This window comes from Scyliorhinus torazame, chromosome 6, assembly GCF_047496885.1.
Source record: "Scyliorhinus torazame isolate Kashiwa2021f chromosome 6, sScyTor2.1, whole genome shotgun sequence".
In the NCBI taxonomy this organism is placed as follows: Eukaryota; Metazoa; Chordata; class Chondrichthyes; order Carcharhiniformes; family Scyliorhinidae; genus Scyliorhinus; species Scyliorhinus torazame.
The window spans coordinates 150,399,589-150,418,973 of NC_092712.1; the positions used below are offsets into that span (position 1 = coordinate 150,399,589).

At 45.5% G+C, this 19,385-nt stretch overlaps 1 protein-coding gene across 1 annotated transcript in view; it reads left to right on the top strand.

Moving 5' to 3' along the window:
* Window positions 1-19,385, top strand: part of tmem245 (transmembrane protein 245) — a 246,505-nt gene that overhangs the window by 85,315 nt on the left and 141,805 nt on the right. The window contains 2 exon segments of the mRNA XM_072508900.1: window positions 4,805-4,909; window positions 5,529-5,611. Coding sequence (XP_072365001.1) covers window positions 4,805-4,909; window positions 5,529-5,611 — 188 coding nt within the window.

The following is a 19,385-nucleotide window of genomic DNA, read 5'->3' on the forward strand; positions in this document are numbered from 1 at the left end:
TTGTTTCTGTCCCCGTTTTACTTCCCTCCAACCTCCTGCATTATTTCCAACCCCCCTGCCACATTAGTTTAAACCCTCCCCAACAGCACTAGCAAACCAAAAAGTGGGACCTCAAAGGTAGTAATCTCAGGATTGCTACCAGTACCACAAGCTAGTCAGAGTAGGAATGTCAGGATAGATGGGAAGAATGCGTGGCTCGAGTGATTGTGCAAGAAGGAGGGTTTCAAATTCCTGGGGCATTGGAACCGGTTCTGGAGGAGATGGGAGCAGTACAAACCGGACAGTCTGCACCTGGGCAGGACTGGAACCAATGTCTGGAACCCCTCTAGGACATTGGTTCCAGTCCTGCTCAGGTGCAGACTGTCCGGTTTGTACTGCTCCCACCTCCTCCAGAACCGGTTCCAATGCCCCAGGAATTTGAATCCCTCCCTCTTGAACAATCTCTCGAGCCATGCATTCTTCCCATCTATCCTGACATTCCTACTCTGACTTGCTCGTGGCACTGGTAGCAATCCTGAAATTACTACCTTTGAGGTCCCACTTTTTAGTTTAACTCCTAACTCCCTGAATTCGGCTTGTAGGACCTCATCCCGTTTTGAACCTATATCGTCGGTGCCTATACGCACCACGACAGCTGGCTGTTCACCCCCCCGCTCTGAGACATCCTTGACCCTTGCACCAGGGAGGCAACATAACATCCTGGAGTCTCGCTTGCGTCCGCAGAACCGCCGTCTATTCCCCTTACGGCTAAGTCCCCTATCACTATAGCCCTGCCATTTTGTTTCCTGCCCTCCTGCGCATCAGAGCTAGCCACGGTGCCAAGAACCTGACTGCTGCTGCCTTCCTCTGGGAAGCCGTCTCCCTCAACAGTATCCAAAACGGTATATCTGTTTTGCAGGGAGATGACCGCAGGGGACACCTGCATTGCCTTCCTACTCTTTCTCTGTCTTTTGGTCACCCATTTTCTATCTCCCTCAGTAATTTTCACCTGCGGTGTGACCAACTCAGCGAACGTGTTGTCCATGGCATCTTCAGCATTGCGGATGCTCCAAAGTGAGTCCACCCACAGCTCCAGAGCCGTCAAGCGGTCTTACAACCGCTGCAGGTGGACGCACTTCTTGCACGTGAAGGAGCCAGGGTCAGTGGACGTGTCCCTGAGCTCCCACATTGCACACAAGGAGCATGACACGGGTCTGGGATCTCCTGCCATGTCTTAAACCTATGGTTAACTTATACAACTTCAATGCCAAAAAACAAAACAAAAGAGAAAAAACAAAACAAATCGTAAATGGAAAGGAAAACTACTTACCAGTCACTTACCAGGATAAAAAGCACCTCCTCCCCACCCAGCTTCGAATTCCCACCTAGCTTCAAATTCAAATATGGTATCTGTTTGCTTGTTTAAGTCAGCAGACATATGCTTCAAAGAGTGACTGGAATGAATACTGATTCAATTCAACATATGAATTTGCATACAAAGTGCTATTTTACTGAAAGTAACTCTGATCATCAATTAAAAGTGTGCAACATCAGCTGCTTCATATTTAAGACAAAATCTACTGAGACCACTGGTTGATCCAAGTTCAGTCCTATATGGGTGTTGCAATTGTTTGAAACACTCACATTTGTAATGAGCGCAGGAGCAATGAAAAAGGGAACATAAAGATCCCCTTCATTAAGGGGTAAGGTTTCATCTATGCGCTAATCATTAGTGACTTTATCAGAGAATGATTTCTTAATTCTGGTTACATCACCCACCAAACATAACTGGGATGTTCATTATTCAGTCTCTTGCTATTCAAAGAGATGTTGAGTTCCCTCTTGGTGTTACTATTGTGGAGGTAGAATATACTTGACACTGTTTTGTTGCTAATAGGCTGAAGGTGCCATGTCTTATAGTAGTTGGCCAGCTTTGCCACATTATTTTTTAGTGCTGCCTCTAGTTTATAGACACATCAGACATCCTCAGCATAAATGACCTTCTGAGACAGGGTTGGAGGCTGATTGTTGAGATAGAGACAAAAAGGGTTGGGGCTAGAACAGATCCTGAGGGTAGCCCATTAGACTGTTTCCTCCAGGCATTTGTCTCATCACCCATGTGCACCCTGAACTATCTTTCTTGGAATAATAGTTTGGTGGCACCAGTAATCTAGGAGGGAAGACTCTTGAGATTTTGATGAGGAGACCAATGTGCCATACTGTCGTACGCTGCAGTGAGAACAAGAAAGACGATGCCTGCTTTAAGGTTATTTTCAGTGCCATTTTCAAAGAAGGTGGTTCGGGCAAGGACCTGGTTGTTTGTTCTTTGACCTCACTGAAAGCCAGCTTGTTCAACTTTCGAGATACTCTCCACCTCTATCCGTTGTAAGATGAGACGCTCTAAGACCTTGCAATACACAGAGAGCATCCCTTTATCTTTGTTACCCTTGACTGGACACTGATGGATTTTTAAAAACAACAAAGATCAAAACACAAAACAACCTCCTCAGCAAGCTTGCTGGCAGTTCATGGGGTGCAGATGCTCAAACCTTAGCTCTTGCCATCGTCTACTCAACTGCAGAGTACTGTGCATCAGCATGGTACAATTCATCCCATACCAGCCTTGTAGATATCCAGCTCAACACAACATTTTGGGTACCCTCTGGTCAGCTCAACTCCTCTGGCTCCCACTCCTGAGCAACGTCCCACCCCCTTGCATAAGGAGAGCGATTACAACAAGAAAGCTCCTGGAAGAGGGTTTACATCAACCCAAGCCTGCCACTACTCAAGGACGTTATGATCCACCTGTTGCTCACCTCCCATCGCGCCAGCCTGTTTGGCTAAGACCACCGGCCAAGGAATAACCGCAAAATCCCTAAGGCAGCAGGAATTGAAGCAACACGCCACCATTAAAAACCACTTCCCTGTCACCGATCCCACGTCCTGCCCCGGCAATCCTCAACTGTTTCTGTACTGGCCAAGGCAGATACACAAGGACGGCACAGTGGCACAGTGATTAGCACTGCTGCACCCTCACAGCGCCAGGGGCCCGGGTTCAATTTCAGCCTTGGGTGACTGTGTGGAGTTTTCACTTTTTCCCGGTGCCTGCGTGGATTTCTTCCAGGTGCTCTGGTTTCCTCCTACGGTCCAAAGGTGGATTGGCCATGCTAAATTGCCCCTTAGTGAACAAAAATATGCAGGGTAGGTGGGGTTACAGGGATGTGGCAGGGAGTGGGACTAGGTAGACCTTCAGAGGGTCGATGCAGACTTGATGGGCTGACTGACCTCCTGCATTGTAGGATTCTATGATTCCAAGTGGGGCCTTGGCAGGAAACCTGGTATGCAGCTGTGGTCATAACAAGATTAGGATTACTGCCAAACCTCATGACAGTGAATGCCAAAGGACCAACAAAGTAGTTCTAGTATAATCAAGGCTATGTCCTTAATCTGATTTTAGTGTGCATCTGTCAGAGCTAGAAGGGAAAAGCTGATCATAATGGGTTTTGATTGAAATATTTCTAATACGTGTTCTTGTAAATAATTAACAAATTAATGACACATCATTGAAGACTGCTCCTCGACCATATTCAGCGGCGTGCTCAGAGAGCTCCATTTAGTCACCGTGGAAGCTAGTGCCTGGATTGGTGATTACTGCAACGCTAAAAAAATGCATAGCTGTCAAATTTATTTTGTCTCAAGGAGCCCATGGTGGAGACTGTGCTAAAAAGAACAATAACAAAATGATGGACATGCTCAGTAAGTAAATCAGTTGGAGAAAATGGGAATTGTCATTTCAGATGCTGAGCCTTCATCAAATCTAATGTGCTGATTCTCTAATTGTACTTCTGGATATCAAAAAGCCTAATTTTGAATTTGAACATGTTGTGAGTCCAACCTAATGCATTACTGAAATTTATAGTTGATGTTTGTGGGAAATAGATAAATTGAGGCAGGTGGTTGGAGTAGCCTGCAGAGAGTTGAGAACTGTATTCAACTTTCATTAGACCTCTTCTGGGAGTATAAAAAATTAAATTGAATGCATAAAAATATAAATTCCTTCTGTATTAAAATAAAGTGTGATTTGAATTACAATTATACTTGAGATAGAGAATAAGCCCTCAACACAGGAACAGGCCCTTTGGCCCTCCAAGCCTGTGCCGATCATGATACCTGACTTAACTAAAACCTTCTGCACTCCTGAGGTCCGTATCCCTCTATTCCCAGCCTATTCATGTATTCGTCATGATGCCTCTTAAACGTCGCCATCGAATCTGCTTCCACACCTCCCGTGACAACACGTTCCAGGCACCCGCCACCTTCTGTGTAAAACATTTGTCTCGCACATCTCCTCTAAACTTTCTTCCTTGCACCATAAATCAATGTCCCCTAGTAATTGACTTTTCCAGCCTGGGAAAAAGTGTCTGACTATCCACTCTGTCCATGCCACTCATAATATGTACAGAAATATTCATTGAAAAAATTTTGATTTTGTTTTTGCCAATTCTTTCATTACAAGATTAAGATTACAGTCAAACTTCATTACATTAAATGCCAGAGGACCAATAAATGCCAGAGGACTAAAAAAGTAGCTCTGGGGTTATCATGAATCTGCACTTACTCTGATTTTGGTATGCACCTGTCAGAGCTAGAAGGGAAAAGCTGATCATAATGAGTTTTTGATTGAAATATTTACAATAAGTGTTCCTGTAAATAATTAACAAATCCATAGCACAAGTTTCTGCGTGTTTTTATGAAAGCATTCATTTTATATCACTGAAGTGGTACATTTACTATCCATTAAATCTGTTTTTCTTTTACTCTGCAGATTATTTTTTGTCTGGAGAAATCATTGGATAAATTGATCAGCATTTTTATCATCTTTTTGTTGGTTATGGGGACGTTACTTCTGGCTCTGCTCCTTACGGCAAAGGTACAGTTTTGCAGAATAATAATAGGGGAAGCTGCATATTCTCTGGTTACTGGGGATGATGTATGTTCTTTTCATTTCCATTTTGGCTTAAGATGATCCTGAAAACATACCTCTTTGCCCAACCAACTATCCTAATATTTTCTTGTGGTGGCTCAGTGTCAAATTTTGCTTTGTTTCTTTGCAGCACCTCAGGATGTTTTTCAATGTTGAATTAAAGTTGTGTTGAATGCTCACTGCCCCTTCATTAGTGTGGGTTGTGGAAATGCTTGGGGAGGTGGGAAGCAGAATTACTTATTTATTTTAAAAATTCATTTATGGGATGTTGGTGCACCTGACTAGCCCAGCATTTATTGCCATTCCCTAATTGCCCTTGTGCTCAGTGGCTTGCAGGGCAATTAGAGGGGCAATAAATTCTGGCTGTTATTTCTTTCAATGGATTGTTAATGTCTTCATCCAAAATAATTGCAAAAATGCTATTTGAGCACTTTGCTGCATAAGACCATACTAAATATGAATAGAAATTCTGACATGAAATTACTTCGTGCTTCAAAGTCTTGAGAAAAGTTGTTTTCTTTCTGCATACTCTTGTGTGGTTCTGATGAGCGCTATATTTCTTCAGGTTCATGAGGAAAGTGTCCACTTGATCAAAGTCACCAGCAGCCTGATTAATGAGACTGTTGCTAACCATCCTGAATGGGCAAAGTAAGCTGCAAACCCAAAAATATATTCGTATACTTTTTTGAGTTTTTCTATATTCTTAATTTTCCTCTCTTCCCATTGTATCTGCTCAATCCTACAAATAGTTGCACTTCTGCTTTATCATTTTGGCTAAAATGAAAATGTTAGATAAGTTAATTGAATTAAAGGAAGGCAAAGTGATCTGACTACCTGGGATCCTGAGACAGTGAGAGAAGAAATTGTCATATGCCTAGAGATTCTGCTAAGAATGGATGTCTGAGGGACATGGGGGGGATATTTGGGGAGTCAGTGTCACTGGCAAGGACGGCATTTATGACCCATGCCTACTTAACCTGGAGAAAATTGTGCTGAGTTGCCTTGATCTGCTGCAGTTCGTTTGTAGTTATACGCAATGAAGTTAGTGGGGGGTTTCAGGATTTTAACCCAGTGACTGTGAAGGAATACCAAGCAGTCAATATAGTTCTAAGTCAGGGTGATATGTAGCTTGGAGGGGAACCTGAAGCTGGTGTATGCATTTTCCCCCCCTTTTTTTTTCTCAGTGGTGGAGGTCAGAAGTTTGGAAGGTACTGTTGGAATATCATTGGTGAGTGGCCAACATAATGGAGAGAGCTAATCTGTGTAATTACAGGTCAGTTACTTTATTGTCTGTGACAGGGAAAATTCTGGTGTCACTAATAAAGGATAAAATTACCACCTGTTAGGCAAAAGGAGAAAGTAGTTATAAGTAGCAGGCGTGGAATTTAAGAAGGATGATTACGATTGATACATCTTATCAGATTTGTTGATGGGGTAATGGACATGGTAGGCAAAGGTGAGCAGAAGGTGTAGTGCTGAATTGTGGATGGAAAAGTGATGAAAGTCTGTATAATAGTACAATTTTCAAGTAGGTGCATAAACCAAGACCATTTAAAAATCGAAAATGGGATTCTTGGCTTGATACATGGAAGAGTAGTGTACAAAAGTAAGAAAATTATATTAAAATCTTTATAGATCACCAGACAGACCAGAGTATTGTGTCTAGTTCTAGACAGCACACTTTAGAGGATGCAGAGGTGATTACTAGAATGGTCCCAGGCATGAGGGGTTTTGGTGACGTGCAGAGACTTGAGAAGATGGGATTGTTCTCATTGAGCAGAAAAAGTTAATGGGATATTTAATAGGTGTTTAAAATTAATGGGGGGGGGGGGTGGTTTGAGTAGAGATGGAGAAATTATTTCCAGTGGCAGATGGGTAAGTAACCCTCATCATAGGTTTAAGGCAAGGGGTAGGAGATCTAGAGGGGATGTGAGGAAAAGCTTTTTCACCCAGAGGGTTGTGGGAGTCTGGAACTCATTGCCTGAACGGGTGGTGGAGGCAGAGACCCTCATAACATTTAAGAAGTATTTAGATGTCCACTTGCGATGCCAAGACACCCAAGGCTTATGGGCCAATTGCTGGAAAATGGGATTAAGATACCATTATGGGTAGTTGTTTTTAACCCATGCAGACACAATTGGCCGAATGGCCTCCTTCTGTGCCGCAACAGTCTATGATTCACGTTACCAAAATGTATTCCATCTACCAATTTTCAGCCCATCTCCGTCGATGCTGGCTCTCTGCAAGAGCAGTACACTTAGTTCCATGCATCCCTCTTTTCCCTGTAATTAAAATAACAGCATTGATTATATTCTGAACAGAAGTAAGCTCAATGCTATGGAAAGACAGAGGGTGTGATTTAACGCACAAAAAGCAGAGTCCTGTTTTGGGCAGGGGACCCCGCTATCAAATGGGACTCTGTTGATTTTTCTGGCCTCGGTCTGGAATGCCCCACCGAGGCCGCATTTACTTTACTTCATCAGTGCAGGAAGTGATCGGGGTGCCATTTTTAAGTGCTATCCCAATCATTTGCCCACCCACCTCTTAAGTGGTCCTTGAGGCCCCCTCACCCACCTCAAGGCAGGGCCCCGCAGGCCTGATCCTTGGCAAGGGCAATCTGCCAACCAGGCACCCTGGCAGTGCCCAGGTGTCCGGGTGCCAGTGGGAGTGCCATGGTACCATACTGCCCAGAGCCCGACCACCCACGGGCCTCTGTTGGCCTGGGAGACACCCCTCCCCTCAGATGCCATTACATCTGGTCCATGTTTCTGTGGCCCAGTGCTAAACAGCGCCATGGTAAGGTCTTCCAGGTGCGGGTGTTCGTTTCCATACCTCAGAAGAATCAGGCGCTGACATATTTAAAATGAGCCTAATGGCTCACTTAAATATGTTAATCTGGAACTTGCTCAGCGAGGGCGTGATCCAGATCGTGATGTCTCGCGAGATTTAACGGCCTCATCGTGTCTTCGAGTCAGGCGTGACAAGGCCATTCGATTGCATCCAGAGTGTTTGGTAGGTATAGATTTGCACAACATTAAAGATGCCTCAAAACTTGAACTCTGTGGTTCCACAGCCTGTTTTCTCACTGAATCTTGAGCCTCTTTCCCAAAGCAAAGTGAGTGGGCTTGGTTTACACCGTCACTCATGTGGTGCACGGACTCTGAGCTGGGAACCCCACCCCTTGTCATTCATTGCCGGCTCTTCTCTCCCCCCTCCCACCTCTGCTCTTCCCTCCCACAACCACAAATCAAAGCATCTCATGGATCTCCCACTACGGTCTGCCCTGGCACAGGCTGGCAGTGCTGAGGGGACTTCCTGGGCATGTCCCTCTACCCCCTGGGGGACTATACTTACCTCCACGCTCCTGTAGAGCCTCCATTACTGCCTCACGCCTTGCCCAGCCAGATTGGCAAGTTTCAATACTCTAAAAGGGGACAGAATTATTTTGGGGGGGGGGGGGGGAGGCTGGGCAGGAGGGCACGGGGTATCTGAGTACATTTAAATGAATTCAAATTTATTAAAATGAGGTTGACATGAATCTTGCGATGTCACTGGTGAGGGGTGGGGGAAAACCTGGAAACACAATCTATCTGCCGAGAATCGCGTTTCCCAATTCCTGCGAGATTTTTCACCCTTGCCTCCGATCCCACGGGCGGTGAGGATAGCCTCAAAATTCCACCCTTGGCCTTCTCACAGGTATAGAATATAAACGCCAAAATTGATTCTGGGACAGTGGATCGAAGACCAGAAGCATGGATGGCTACAGCATAGAGGAGGCCTGTTGTGTCTATCATGGCTCCCTGTAAGAGTAAATCGTAAGTCCCACTCCCCTGCCTTTTTCCCACAGGTAATTATCTAATTGTCTATTGAAAGTCATAACTCAATCAGCCTCACCACACTCTCAGTGCATTCCAGAGCCTAACCACTCGCTGTCTAAAAAAGGTATCTCCTCTTGTTGCCTCTTTTTTCTTTCTGCTGATCGCTTTAAATCAGTGTCCTCTTGTTCTCAATCTTTCCAACAATGGGAGCAGTTTGTCTCCTATTTCTCTGTCTATGCCCCTCATGGGTTGGATATTCTGGCTCCATGTGGGTGGCATTTTCTAGCTCCACCGCTGCAGGGATGGTCCGGTCCCACCGAAAGGCAATGGACTTTGGCTGGGCCGCCAAATCTCCTCTGGCGAGTCCTGTTGTGACAGGGCCGAAAGTCCTGGCCCATGATTTTGAAAACTAAATCTCCTCTCCATCTTCTCTTTTCTAAGAAGAACAACCGCAACTTCTCCTGAACTGAAGTTCTTCATGCGTGGAATAATTCTCGTAAATCCTTTTTGCATTCTCTCCTATTTCTTTGCATCCTTCCGAAAGAGTGGTGCCCAAAATTCAGCACATTACTTCAGTTCAGGCCAAATCAGTATTTTGTAAAAGGTTCACCATCATTCCAATATTATGCTACATTACAAAAAACATTTTTTTAAAGATTTTCCATTTACAATCAACTTTATAACAAAGCCAACATCGCAAACAGTGGATATACCACAGAACAACGTAACAAAAATGCAACCAATCGTATGCACCTCACCCACAAAAGAAACCCCGTCTCCAGCAACTGATGGTGAGTAATTCCTTAAAGTATGCAATGAATGGCTGCCATCTCAGGTAGAACCCCTCAATCTATCCCCTGAAGGTGTACTTACTCCAGGTACAAGAATTCCATTAGGTCGCCCAACCATACCGAGGCACTGGGTGGAGTAGAAGACCTCCACCAAAGCAGAATTCAGCTCCGGGTAATCAACAAGGCGAGGGTGTGTGCCTTCACCCGCTTGCAGCTCCAGTGAGACCGAAATGGCCACCAAAGGACAGAGCTCCAGTTCAATTTTCAGAATTGCTGACATGGTGCTAAAGAAGGAGACCCAAAAGCTTACCAGTTTGGGACATGTTGTGTGGTTGGCTGCCCCCCCCCCCCCCCCCCCCCCCGGCGCCCCACTCACACCTGTCGTCCACCCCCCAGAGAGAAATCGCACATCTTAGCCTTGGTCAGATGAGCCCGATGCACTACCTTCAGCTGGATCAGGACAAGCCGTGCACATGAAGACATAGAGTTTACCCTACAAAGGACTTCACTCCACAGTGCATCATTAACTATAGGTGCCAACTCCCCCTTCCACTTCACTTTCACCTCATCCACCGGAACTGATTCCTCCGACAGGATCCAAGCGTGCTATCCTCCTCCGATCCCGCTAGTGAAAGGATTCCTTCCATTAGAGACAGCGGCGGCACCATGGGAAAAGTCAGGGAGATCCTTCGCACAAAATTCCAGATCTGGAGGTACCTGAACAACTCTGACCCCTAAAGTCCAAACTTCACCTGTTCCTCCAAGCTGGAAAACTGTTCCTCCACAAACAAATCCCCAAATTTCTCGAGCCCCTTCCCTCCCCACACCGTAAACTTGGTGTCCAGTCTCGATGACTCAAATAAATGATCAGCACAAATAGGGGCCAACCTCGATATGGATCCAAGTTTAAAGTGCTGCCTGAATTGTCTTAGTGTCCTAAGAGTGGAACCAACCACCGGGTTCAAAGAGTACCGTGCCGTAGCAAACGGAAGCGAGCCATCATCAACGCCCCCAAACTTGATCCCCTACATGACTCTGCCTCCATTCGTCGCCATATGGAATCCGGATCAATGCACCACCCCAGCATCTTCTCCATACTGACTGGCAATAACAAAAAAGCAAATTGGGTATTGCTAGGCCCCTGACTGTCTATCCCTTTGAAGAACTATCCAGCGGATCCTTGGGACCCTGCCTGCCCATATATAGGATGATAGCAACCTATTAACCGTACCGAAAAAATTTTGAGAGAGAAAACCAGGAAGACATTGAAAAAGAAACAAAAAACTTGGGAGAAAATTCATTTTAAGAGACTGGACTGTGTCTGCCAAGGACAGGGGAAGGTTCTCCCACTTTTGCAAATTGGACTTATGGAGCTGGGCCCAATTGTAGGCCACCCGGTCACCCAGATACAGAAGCTAGATCTGGCAAGGCGAAAAGGCAGCACCCCTAAATTGGCGCCCCTCCCAGGGGATCCAACGACACAATCACCTTTGGCTCAGGCAAAGTGGAAGGGGAGAGGAAAATATTCAACATCTGCCGAATATTGGCTGATAATTGCCGACCCTTAACAAAGCCTGTCTGATCCTCTGCAATCACCCCAGGGAGACGGGGCTCCAGCCTCAACGGCAACAGCTTATCCAGTACCTTGGTGTCAACATTCAATAACTAGATAGGCTGGTATGACCCACACTCCATGGGGCCTTTATCCTTCTTCAAGAGAATTAGAAACCTGCGAAAGTGTAGCGGGCAAAGAACCCCGGTACAAGGAATCATTAAACATGTCCAGCAGAATGGGATCAATTGATCCACAAACCTCTTGAACTACTTCTTGTCAAATTTGACAGGAAACCCACCGGACTCGGGAGCTTTACTTGTTCTCTCTCCTCCTCCTCCTCCCCCCATCCCCCATCACTGGAAAAGCCAATCCATCGAAAAATGTTGACGTGTCCAGTCCCCCTACCAGGGGCTCCGACCAATAAGAGTCCCTTACAGAAAGCTTCAAAAAAAGCATTGACTTTATCTGGGGTGGAAACCAAGTTACCTCCCGAATCCTTAACCTGAATAATCTCCCAGGAAGCAACCTGCGTCTCAGCTGATAGGATAAAAGGTGGCTGTCCTCCCGATATTCGTAAAAAAACCTCTGAATGCCGCAGCTGGCCTGTTGCCTTGCCCGCGGACAACAAATCTAACTGCGCCTGTGTTGATTCCCAAATTTCTTTCTCTGTCAGTCTGGCCTCAATAAAAGTTGAGATGGATTTGCACGTAAAAAGAAGTTATTTATTTAGCTTGCAAGCTTAAGTCATCTTACAGAAACATAAGAGACATCCAGCCTCTTAAGCTCCAGAAAAACGACTGAACAAAGAGACAAAGGGATCTCTGTAAAATCAATTCAAATGGTATCAAGTTTCACATACTCGACGGACATAGGTCAGCCTATGTCCCTCCTGACCTGTTTGATCTATTCTGATTGGCTCACTTCCAATCCCTTTCTCTGGCCCCTATCAATGCAGCATCACTCTCATAGACACACCTCTTCCTGCTTTTTCCATGCGGTCTCAAACCCCTTTGTCCCTAACTGCCAGAATCAAAGTGGCTTATTTCTACATTACATTAAATAGTATCTCTAAAGTAACTATTTTATATCACATTCGTCATTCCCTCCTTTTATCATTCCATGATAACCGAACTATCCAATCCATAGCTACGGTTCCTCATCTAAAAAGATCCGTCGCTGCATTTCCAATTCCTGTCTTAGCCCCCCTTCATCTGCCTCACCCTCATGGATTTTAACAGTTATATTTTTTTTCTCGGTGATTGGGGCGGTGATCTGATCCAGTGCACCCCGCATTCTACCCATCACACATTTAAGGATGGCCAGGCCCACAAAGATGCAGCCGATAGCTACCACTAGATACATGGCCATATTTATCAACCAGTCCTTCCATCCTCCAAATCCCCAGTTACCCCAAGAGCCAGGATCCTGCATCCCGTCCAAGTGATCCCGTATGCGATCCATAAATTTAGTGATGTTAGCGGTCAAGTCCTGAACTCCCATGATACACTTGCCCTGTACTATGGCGCATACCCCACCCTCACGGGCCAGAAGATAGTCAAGAGCATACCGGTTCTGCATTGCAAACAACCGTAGCTGAGACAACTCCTTAGTTATTGCCCCGAGGGCTCCCAAGGTTTCATTTCCCAAGGTGGTAAGGCCGCAAATAAAATAATTCCGATCACTGACAGCCAAGGAACCCCCCACACCTCCCAGTGTCAATACGCTCAGAATGCCCCACCCGGCTGAGTGGCCCCGGTTGGGTGCAAGAACCTGAGGTTTTTTCCAGTTCTCGCAAAATTCAGCAGAGACTGCCCGGCGTGCTAACTGATTATGCAGGTTCCACGCCGAAAGGCAGGGGATTGTGGTAGGGACTAGAGTTCCTATAGCAATTCGGCAGGGAAATGGGGGTGACAAAACGTTGGTCGCTGTACCATTAAATAAAAAGTAGTATCCTTGTTCCGTATGGAGACTAGCATCACAATCAGCATATCGGTTGCGTAAGGACCTCCCAGTAGCCCAGTTTATCCAATTTGAAATGCCCATTCGGGCCGCCCAGCAATGCGGAAAGCCCTAGTCCCAACAGTGATATGAGAGACATTCGCCCAGCCACAGAGGAGCTGGAGGCCGACGTTCAATGGAACGCAAGTGGTGTTGTAACAAACGCATTGGCCAGACGCCTGGGTGATATGGCACCTCCTGTCCGTACAGGTGGGAAACAGACATGTTATATTTGTGTCCACCTCTACCAGCAAACAGCCATATCCTTCACTGCTGAAGCAATTCTCGTACGACCGGGAATCCCTATTGGGAGTGAAGTGGCTAGGTATGTGCGCCCTCCACCGTCGCAGCCTATCGTACTGTGAATGGGAATTATCCCGAGGAAGGGGAAGGCAAATAGCCGGTGGTGCTGAACCCGGATCGTAAGGAAGAGTGACCTGATCGGGCAGTGGTTCGGAATGCTGACAATGAACCACCGTTTGGGGAGTGCCCCAAAGCGGTGAAACAGAAAATAACCTAGACACCGCTGCGGGGTTTGGGTAGCAGACAACCCGTCCCTGGCCATACAAGCGGTGGTAAATCTGGTAGAAGAGATTCATACTACCCGGGTTTTCCTCAGTTTGGCCTTTAATTAACTTAAGTGTATCTCCCGGTAACCTACGTTCTAGCTGTACTTCCCTTCTCATACGCCCCGTCCTCTCTCTAGTCCCTTTCTCTTTCTCATAGCCTCTTCCTACACTCTTCTGACAGCCTGATTTTACCTTTATTGTACCACTCTTAACACATCCAAAATCAAATTTACATGTATTCCAAAAACAAGGCAATGTCCATATAATGTTCCCTTCCCATCACCGGGACCGGTGCAACTGCTTCATGACTCCTGCAGTCTCCTTAACTTTGATGACCTTCCATGAGTTGATACCATGTCCTCGTATATGGGGGCAGCGAAGAACATCACCTTTGCATAGGTGATGTATCCTTGTAGATTGGTTGGGGCTACACAGATACATAATATTCCCCTTTTCCATGTCCATCGCCAATAACACGCCAAGTGAAGTGAGGCCAAATATCAGACAGACGATGCGTAGCCACTCCATCATGCTCCACACCTGTAAAATAGCACTGGAGAAGGGAGGCAGGTTAGTATCCGACCTTTTACAGTAGTGGAGATGGACTCAATTTACAGTGATGTAGGTGGACCCAAGCACTTCGCCCCTCCACTTTAACTGCTGTGGGGGTGGTAAGGAGAACTTGGAAGGGCCCGTCCCATCGCGGCTCCGACCCCTTCCTAGTCCAATTTTTGACCATGACATAACTACCGGGCTGGACTGAAAGTGAGCTAGGTACTGGGGGCAATGGCTGGTGAGCCGCGCGGACCTGGCCATGGAGTTCCTTGAGCACTTGCGTGAGGGCTAGAACATAGGCGGTCATTTCTTCAGTATCTGATGAAACTGAACCAGTCTGGGAACCTGCAGGCTCCAGGGAGTTCTAAGAGGCCTGCCATAAAGAATCTCGGCGGGAGAGAGCCGGGCCGGTCCCGCAGGTGTAACCCGCAGCTGGAAGAGGGCAACGGGGAGCAACTTAAGCCATGTCAGTCCCGTGTCTGCTCTTAATTTAGCCAATTTAGTTTTGAGGGTCTGATTGTGTCTCTCAACCAACCCGGCCGCCTGCGGTCTGTAAGCACAGTGTAACTGCTGGCGTATGCCCAACTGGGAGCAAAACTCCTTGTTAATTTGTCCAATAAAATGAGGCCCATTATCAGAACTTAACTGAGCTGGTATACCGTACCGGGGAATGATTTCCCTCATCAAGACTTTAACCACAGTAGCAGCTTTATTATCGATAGTCGGATACGCCTCGACCCATCTGCTGAACACATCCACAATGACCAAAACATATTTATAACATTGACACCTTTCCAACTCAATGTAATCCATTTGGAGCGTCTCAAAGGGACCACTGGGCAACGGGGTTTGCCCCTTCCCACAAGGGATACCTTTTCCGGTGTTATATTGCTGACAAATCAAACACCGATTACTGATACTTTGGGCCAACCCCTGCATTTTAGGGTGCCACCAAGTGTCCAGCAACAAATCACTAGTCCCTCGAGCCCCACAATGAGTTGCAAAGTGTACACATTCAATGACCCATAAAGCCAGCACATCAGATATACAAGTCTGATGTGCAGGCGTGGTCCATAAAGAGGAAACAGAATCATATGTACAACCTAACCGTTTCCACATTTGTTTATCACTCTCAGGAGCGTCCTCCTGTAACCTTATGACGTCTTGGATGGTTGGCATTGACTTGTCAGAAGCAGACATATTTATAGTAGATCGTTTAGTCTGACTTAACATCTTAGGCACCATCACTTGCTGAATTTGTGCGGCTGTGCGCGCTGCACGAGCTGCTCGTTCATTACCAACGTCAACTGGGGTTGTACCATTCGTGTGGGCAGCGCATTTAATAACGGAAATCTGCGCTGGCAGAAGGAGGGCCTGCAGTAGGTCATTAACTAAACCCCGGTGGGATATTTGACCACACATAATCATGTCAAGTTGTTCTGATGAAATGTCACTCAAATCGCCCCTTATTGTGGTAGTTTCCTGAATCAAGGCTAAACATTCTTGACCAGGCACGTCCTCATGGACAGGGGGACCGCTAAGAAAACAGGCTGGATTGATAGTGGTACAGTATTTAAATGTCAGACGTGGATTGTTCAAAAGGTATATCTCATACCTATTCTGACGAGCTGCGGTAAGATGCTGACCATTCGCCCCATATCCCTGGCATGGTACTGGTCATGGACCTGACGTGTAATATGAGGGCTTACCGAAGCTGACTGTGGCCATAAATGTGGTGATATTGTAACAAAATCGGCTGTACCTTCTTTTCCCGTGACTGTGGCTGTAACCTTGACTGGCCATTCGGTCTCAAGTAATGGCCGGTATTTGTCCTACAACTCCCTGTTTCGTCCAGTTCTGTCATAGGCCAGGGTAACGTGATGCAGTGACTGTTCAACGTCGAACGTCCACCACTGGGGGGTGATAGAAATATAGCACTGTTGTCTCATCCTCCTCTTCGCTGATCCACCCACCCAAAGTCACTATATTGGGGCTCCTGCTGGTAAACTACCATTTCTGCCGCTTGTTGGGGTCGCAGATCATCCTTTTTCATTACATACTCAGTCTTAACCTTTGTAACTGAGCCTCCTTCTTGGCCTACACCCTCCTTCCAGTAAATTCTGACTGCCCTTGCCATCTGGGAAGGGTCGTTCTCTGTCCAATTCATGTTATTACATTTCACAGCAGTAACCACAGAAGGTGGTAGGCAATGCATTAACATAGCACAGTATTGAGGGGAATTCTGACCATTTTGATACAGCAAATCGCCTGACTGCCCCCGGTAGATTTCATTAAAACGCTCCAGAAATTCCTCTGGCTCTTCAGTCTTCCTAGGTTTTAGGTCTAAGATAACAGAAAGATTTATGGGCCTTTGAAATGTGCTATTCAACGCATTCAAGATCTGTGTCCTTTTCTCTATTTGCTCCTTTTTTTTTAAACTTAAAAATGTTTGAAAATTCAAATTGAATTACTGCAACTTGCAAGCTTAGCTCTGATCTCAACTCAGAACTAAATTTACAATTTGCTTAACACAAACTTGTATAACATTTACAACTTAATTATTTCTTTATCTTAACAATTTTTCTTTTAACAAGTTTTTTTCTTTTACATACACATAAGTATTAGCAAAATCAACTATCATCTCCAGATTGACACTTTTTAAAATGGTGTCCATGATCTTCTTTAAGTTTCTATTAATCTCCAGATAAAATGAGATAAACCTTATTTCAAGTAAGTAAAACTTAAGATTCTGGCAATTTCAATCAATTGCTTTCGAAAATAATAACTTTTATCAAAGAGGTGGAGAAACCCACTGGTTTCCTTTAATTAATTCAAAACGTAACTTTGCTGGTGTTCACTGACTCAAAGGAATGGTATCCAATTACACTAGCGACTGGTTCTGTTATCTCAAAGCTTGAGTGAGAAGCACTGTCTGTTTTCAACTTCGCCTGCTGCTGTTAACCCTTTGAGAGACTTCTGCTTCAACCAATATGCAGCATTCCTCACAATCTCAACTAGACCTCGGAACTGCGTTTTTCGCCAATACAGTCCAAGGAGACAATTTTAGCTTAATCAACTATATATTTAAAACACTCACACATAGAGTTGAACCATCTTCAGATTTAAAAACAGTTATACTGGACTGAACCTTCATTACTGAAGTCACATCAGCCCCTGAACCCATATAATAGACTGAACCTTCATTACTGAAGTCACATCAGCCCCTGAACCCATATAATAGACTGAACCTTCATTACTGAAGTCACATCAGCCTCTGAACCCTTATACTTGGAATTGAATCATCATTTGAGATGTCCCATCAACCCAAAACCCTAACCCAAGCCGAAACAACAATATGAAATCCCATCAATTAAATTGCTAATCCCCAGACTGACCTGTGATTTCGTCGAGGCGGTCTTTCTGTGCCAACCGCGAGTGACCAGACTAATCAGACGATAAGAAGAGGGGAACAATCAATGCGCGGTCGTTTTCCAGTTCTACATTGAGGGCCCTTTGTTCCCCATCCTCCTGTTCATAATCAGTCTAATTCTGATTTCGCAGTTGGATCAGGATCGCCCTGAGAAATCCCGGTTTTCGGCACCAAATGTTGATTCCCAAATTTCTTTCTCTGTCAGTCTGGCCTCAATAAAAGTTGAGATGGATTTGCACGTAAAAAGAAGTTATTTATTTAGCTTGCAAGCTTAAGTCATCTTACAGAAACATAAGAGACATCCAGCCTCTTAAGCGCCAGAAAAACGACTGAACAAAGAGACAAAGGGATCTCTGTAAAATCAATTCAAATGGTATCAAGTTTCACATACTCGACGGACATAGGTCAGCCTATGTCCCTCCTGACCTGTTTGATCTATTCTGATTGGCTCACTTCCAATCCCTTTCTCTGGCCCCTATCAATGCAGCATCACTCTCATAGACACACCTCTTCCTGCTTTTTCCATGCGGTCTCAAACCCCTTTGTCCCTAACTGCCAGAATCAAAGTGGCTTATTTCTACATTACATTAACTAGTATCTCTAAAGTAACTATTTTATATCACATTCGTCACCTGCAGCTTCTTCCTGCTCACCAGGAGCTCTGAGGCAGGATCACACGAATACCTGTGGTTCACCTCCAGGATAGCAGTCGCCAACTTCTGCCGCTTCACCCGTACCTCCCTATCCATATGCCCCATATATAATATCTCTCCTCTAATAACTGCCTTAGAGGCTTCCCAGAGCATGGAGAGCGAAAAAGATTTGTTCTGAGTAGACATGGGCCTAGTCGATTGAACTTCCGATCAAATACACAGTTTAAATCACCCCCAAAAATCAGTTGGTGTGTATCCAGATCTGGAATTGAAGCCAACAGCTTCCTAATAAATGCCCCATTGTCCCAATTCGGGGCATGTATATTGACCAGTGCCAGCAACGTGCCTGCCAAGGACCTAGTAACCGTCATGTACCTACCATACGGGTCTTCCATGATCTCGTCAGCTGAGAAAAGAAACCAGTTGTGAATCAAATTTGCTGCCCCCCATCCCATGCCTTGTCATCGAAGCCTAAATGAAACATTTGGCTCACCCACCCCTTCTGATCCCTCACCTGCAGATGCGTCTCCTACAAAAACACCACATCAGCCGTCAGATTCGTTAAGACGAGCAAATACTCTCAACATTTTTACTGGACCCCCAACACCCTTACATTCCAGGTGACCAACCGAATTGGAGACTTCCAAAAGTCCCCAAACTGTAGTCAGCCATTTTCACTGAGAGGGATTATCAAATGTCTACCTAGAGAGTGTAGGCCCAAGGCCCACCCAAAATGGGCACCAAATCCACCCACAAAGTGAATCAAAGAAAAGCTCTGAGTCCCCTCCCCCACCACCACATCCCACCCAAATGGACATATTGGTAACATACAAAAGAACAATACCCCTCCTAATCAACCCAAACCCCCAATAAAACAATTTATTTTTTTTTGGAACCAAAAAAAGGGCTGCAGCCCCTCTTCTCACCCTCCTGCCTCACTCCCTTTCGCTAGCTTAAAGTTACTGTTCAGTATTATGCTACATGCTAGAGGAGAATAATAGAACAAAGAACAATATAGCACAGGAACAGGCCCTTCAGCCCTCCAGGCCTGCC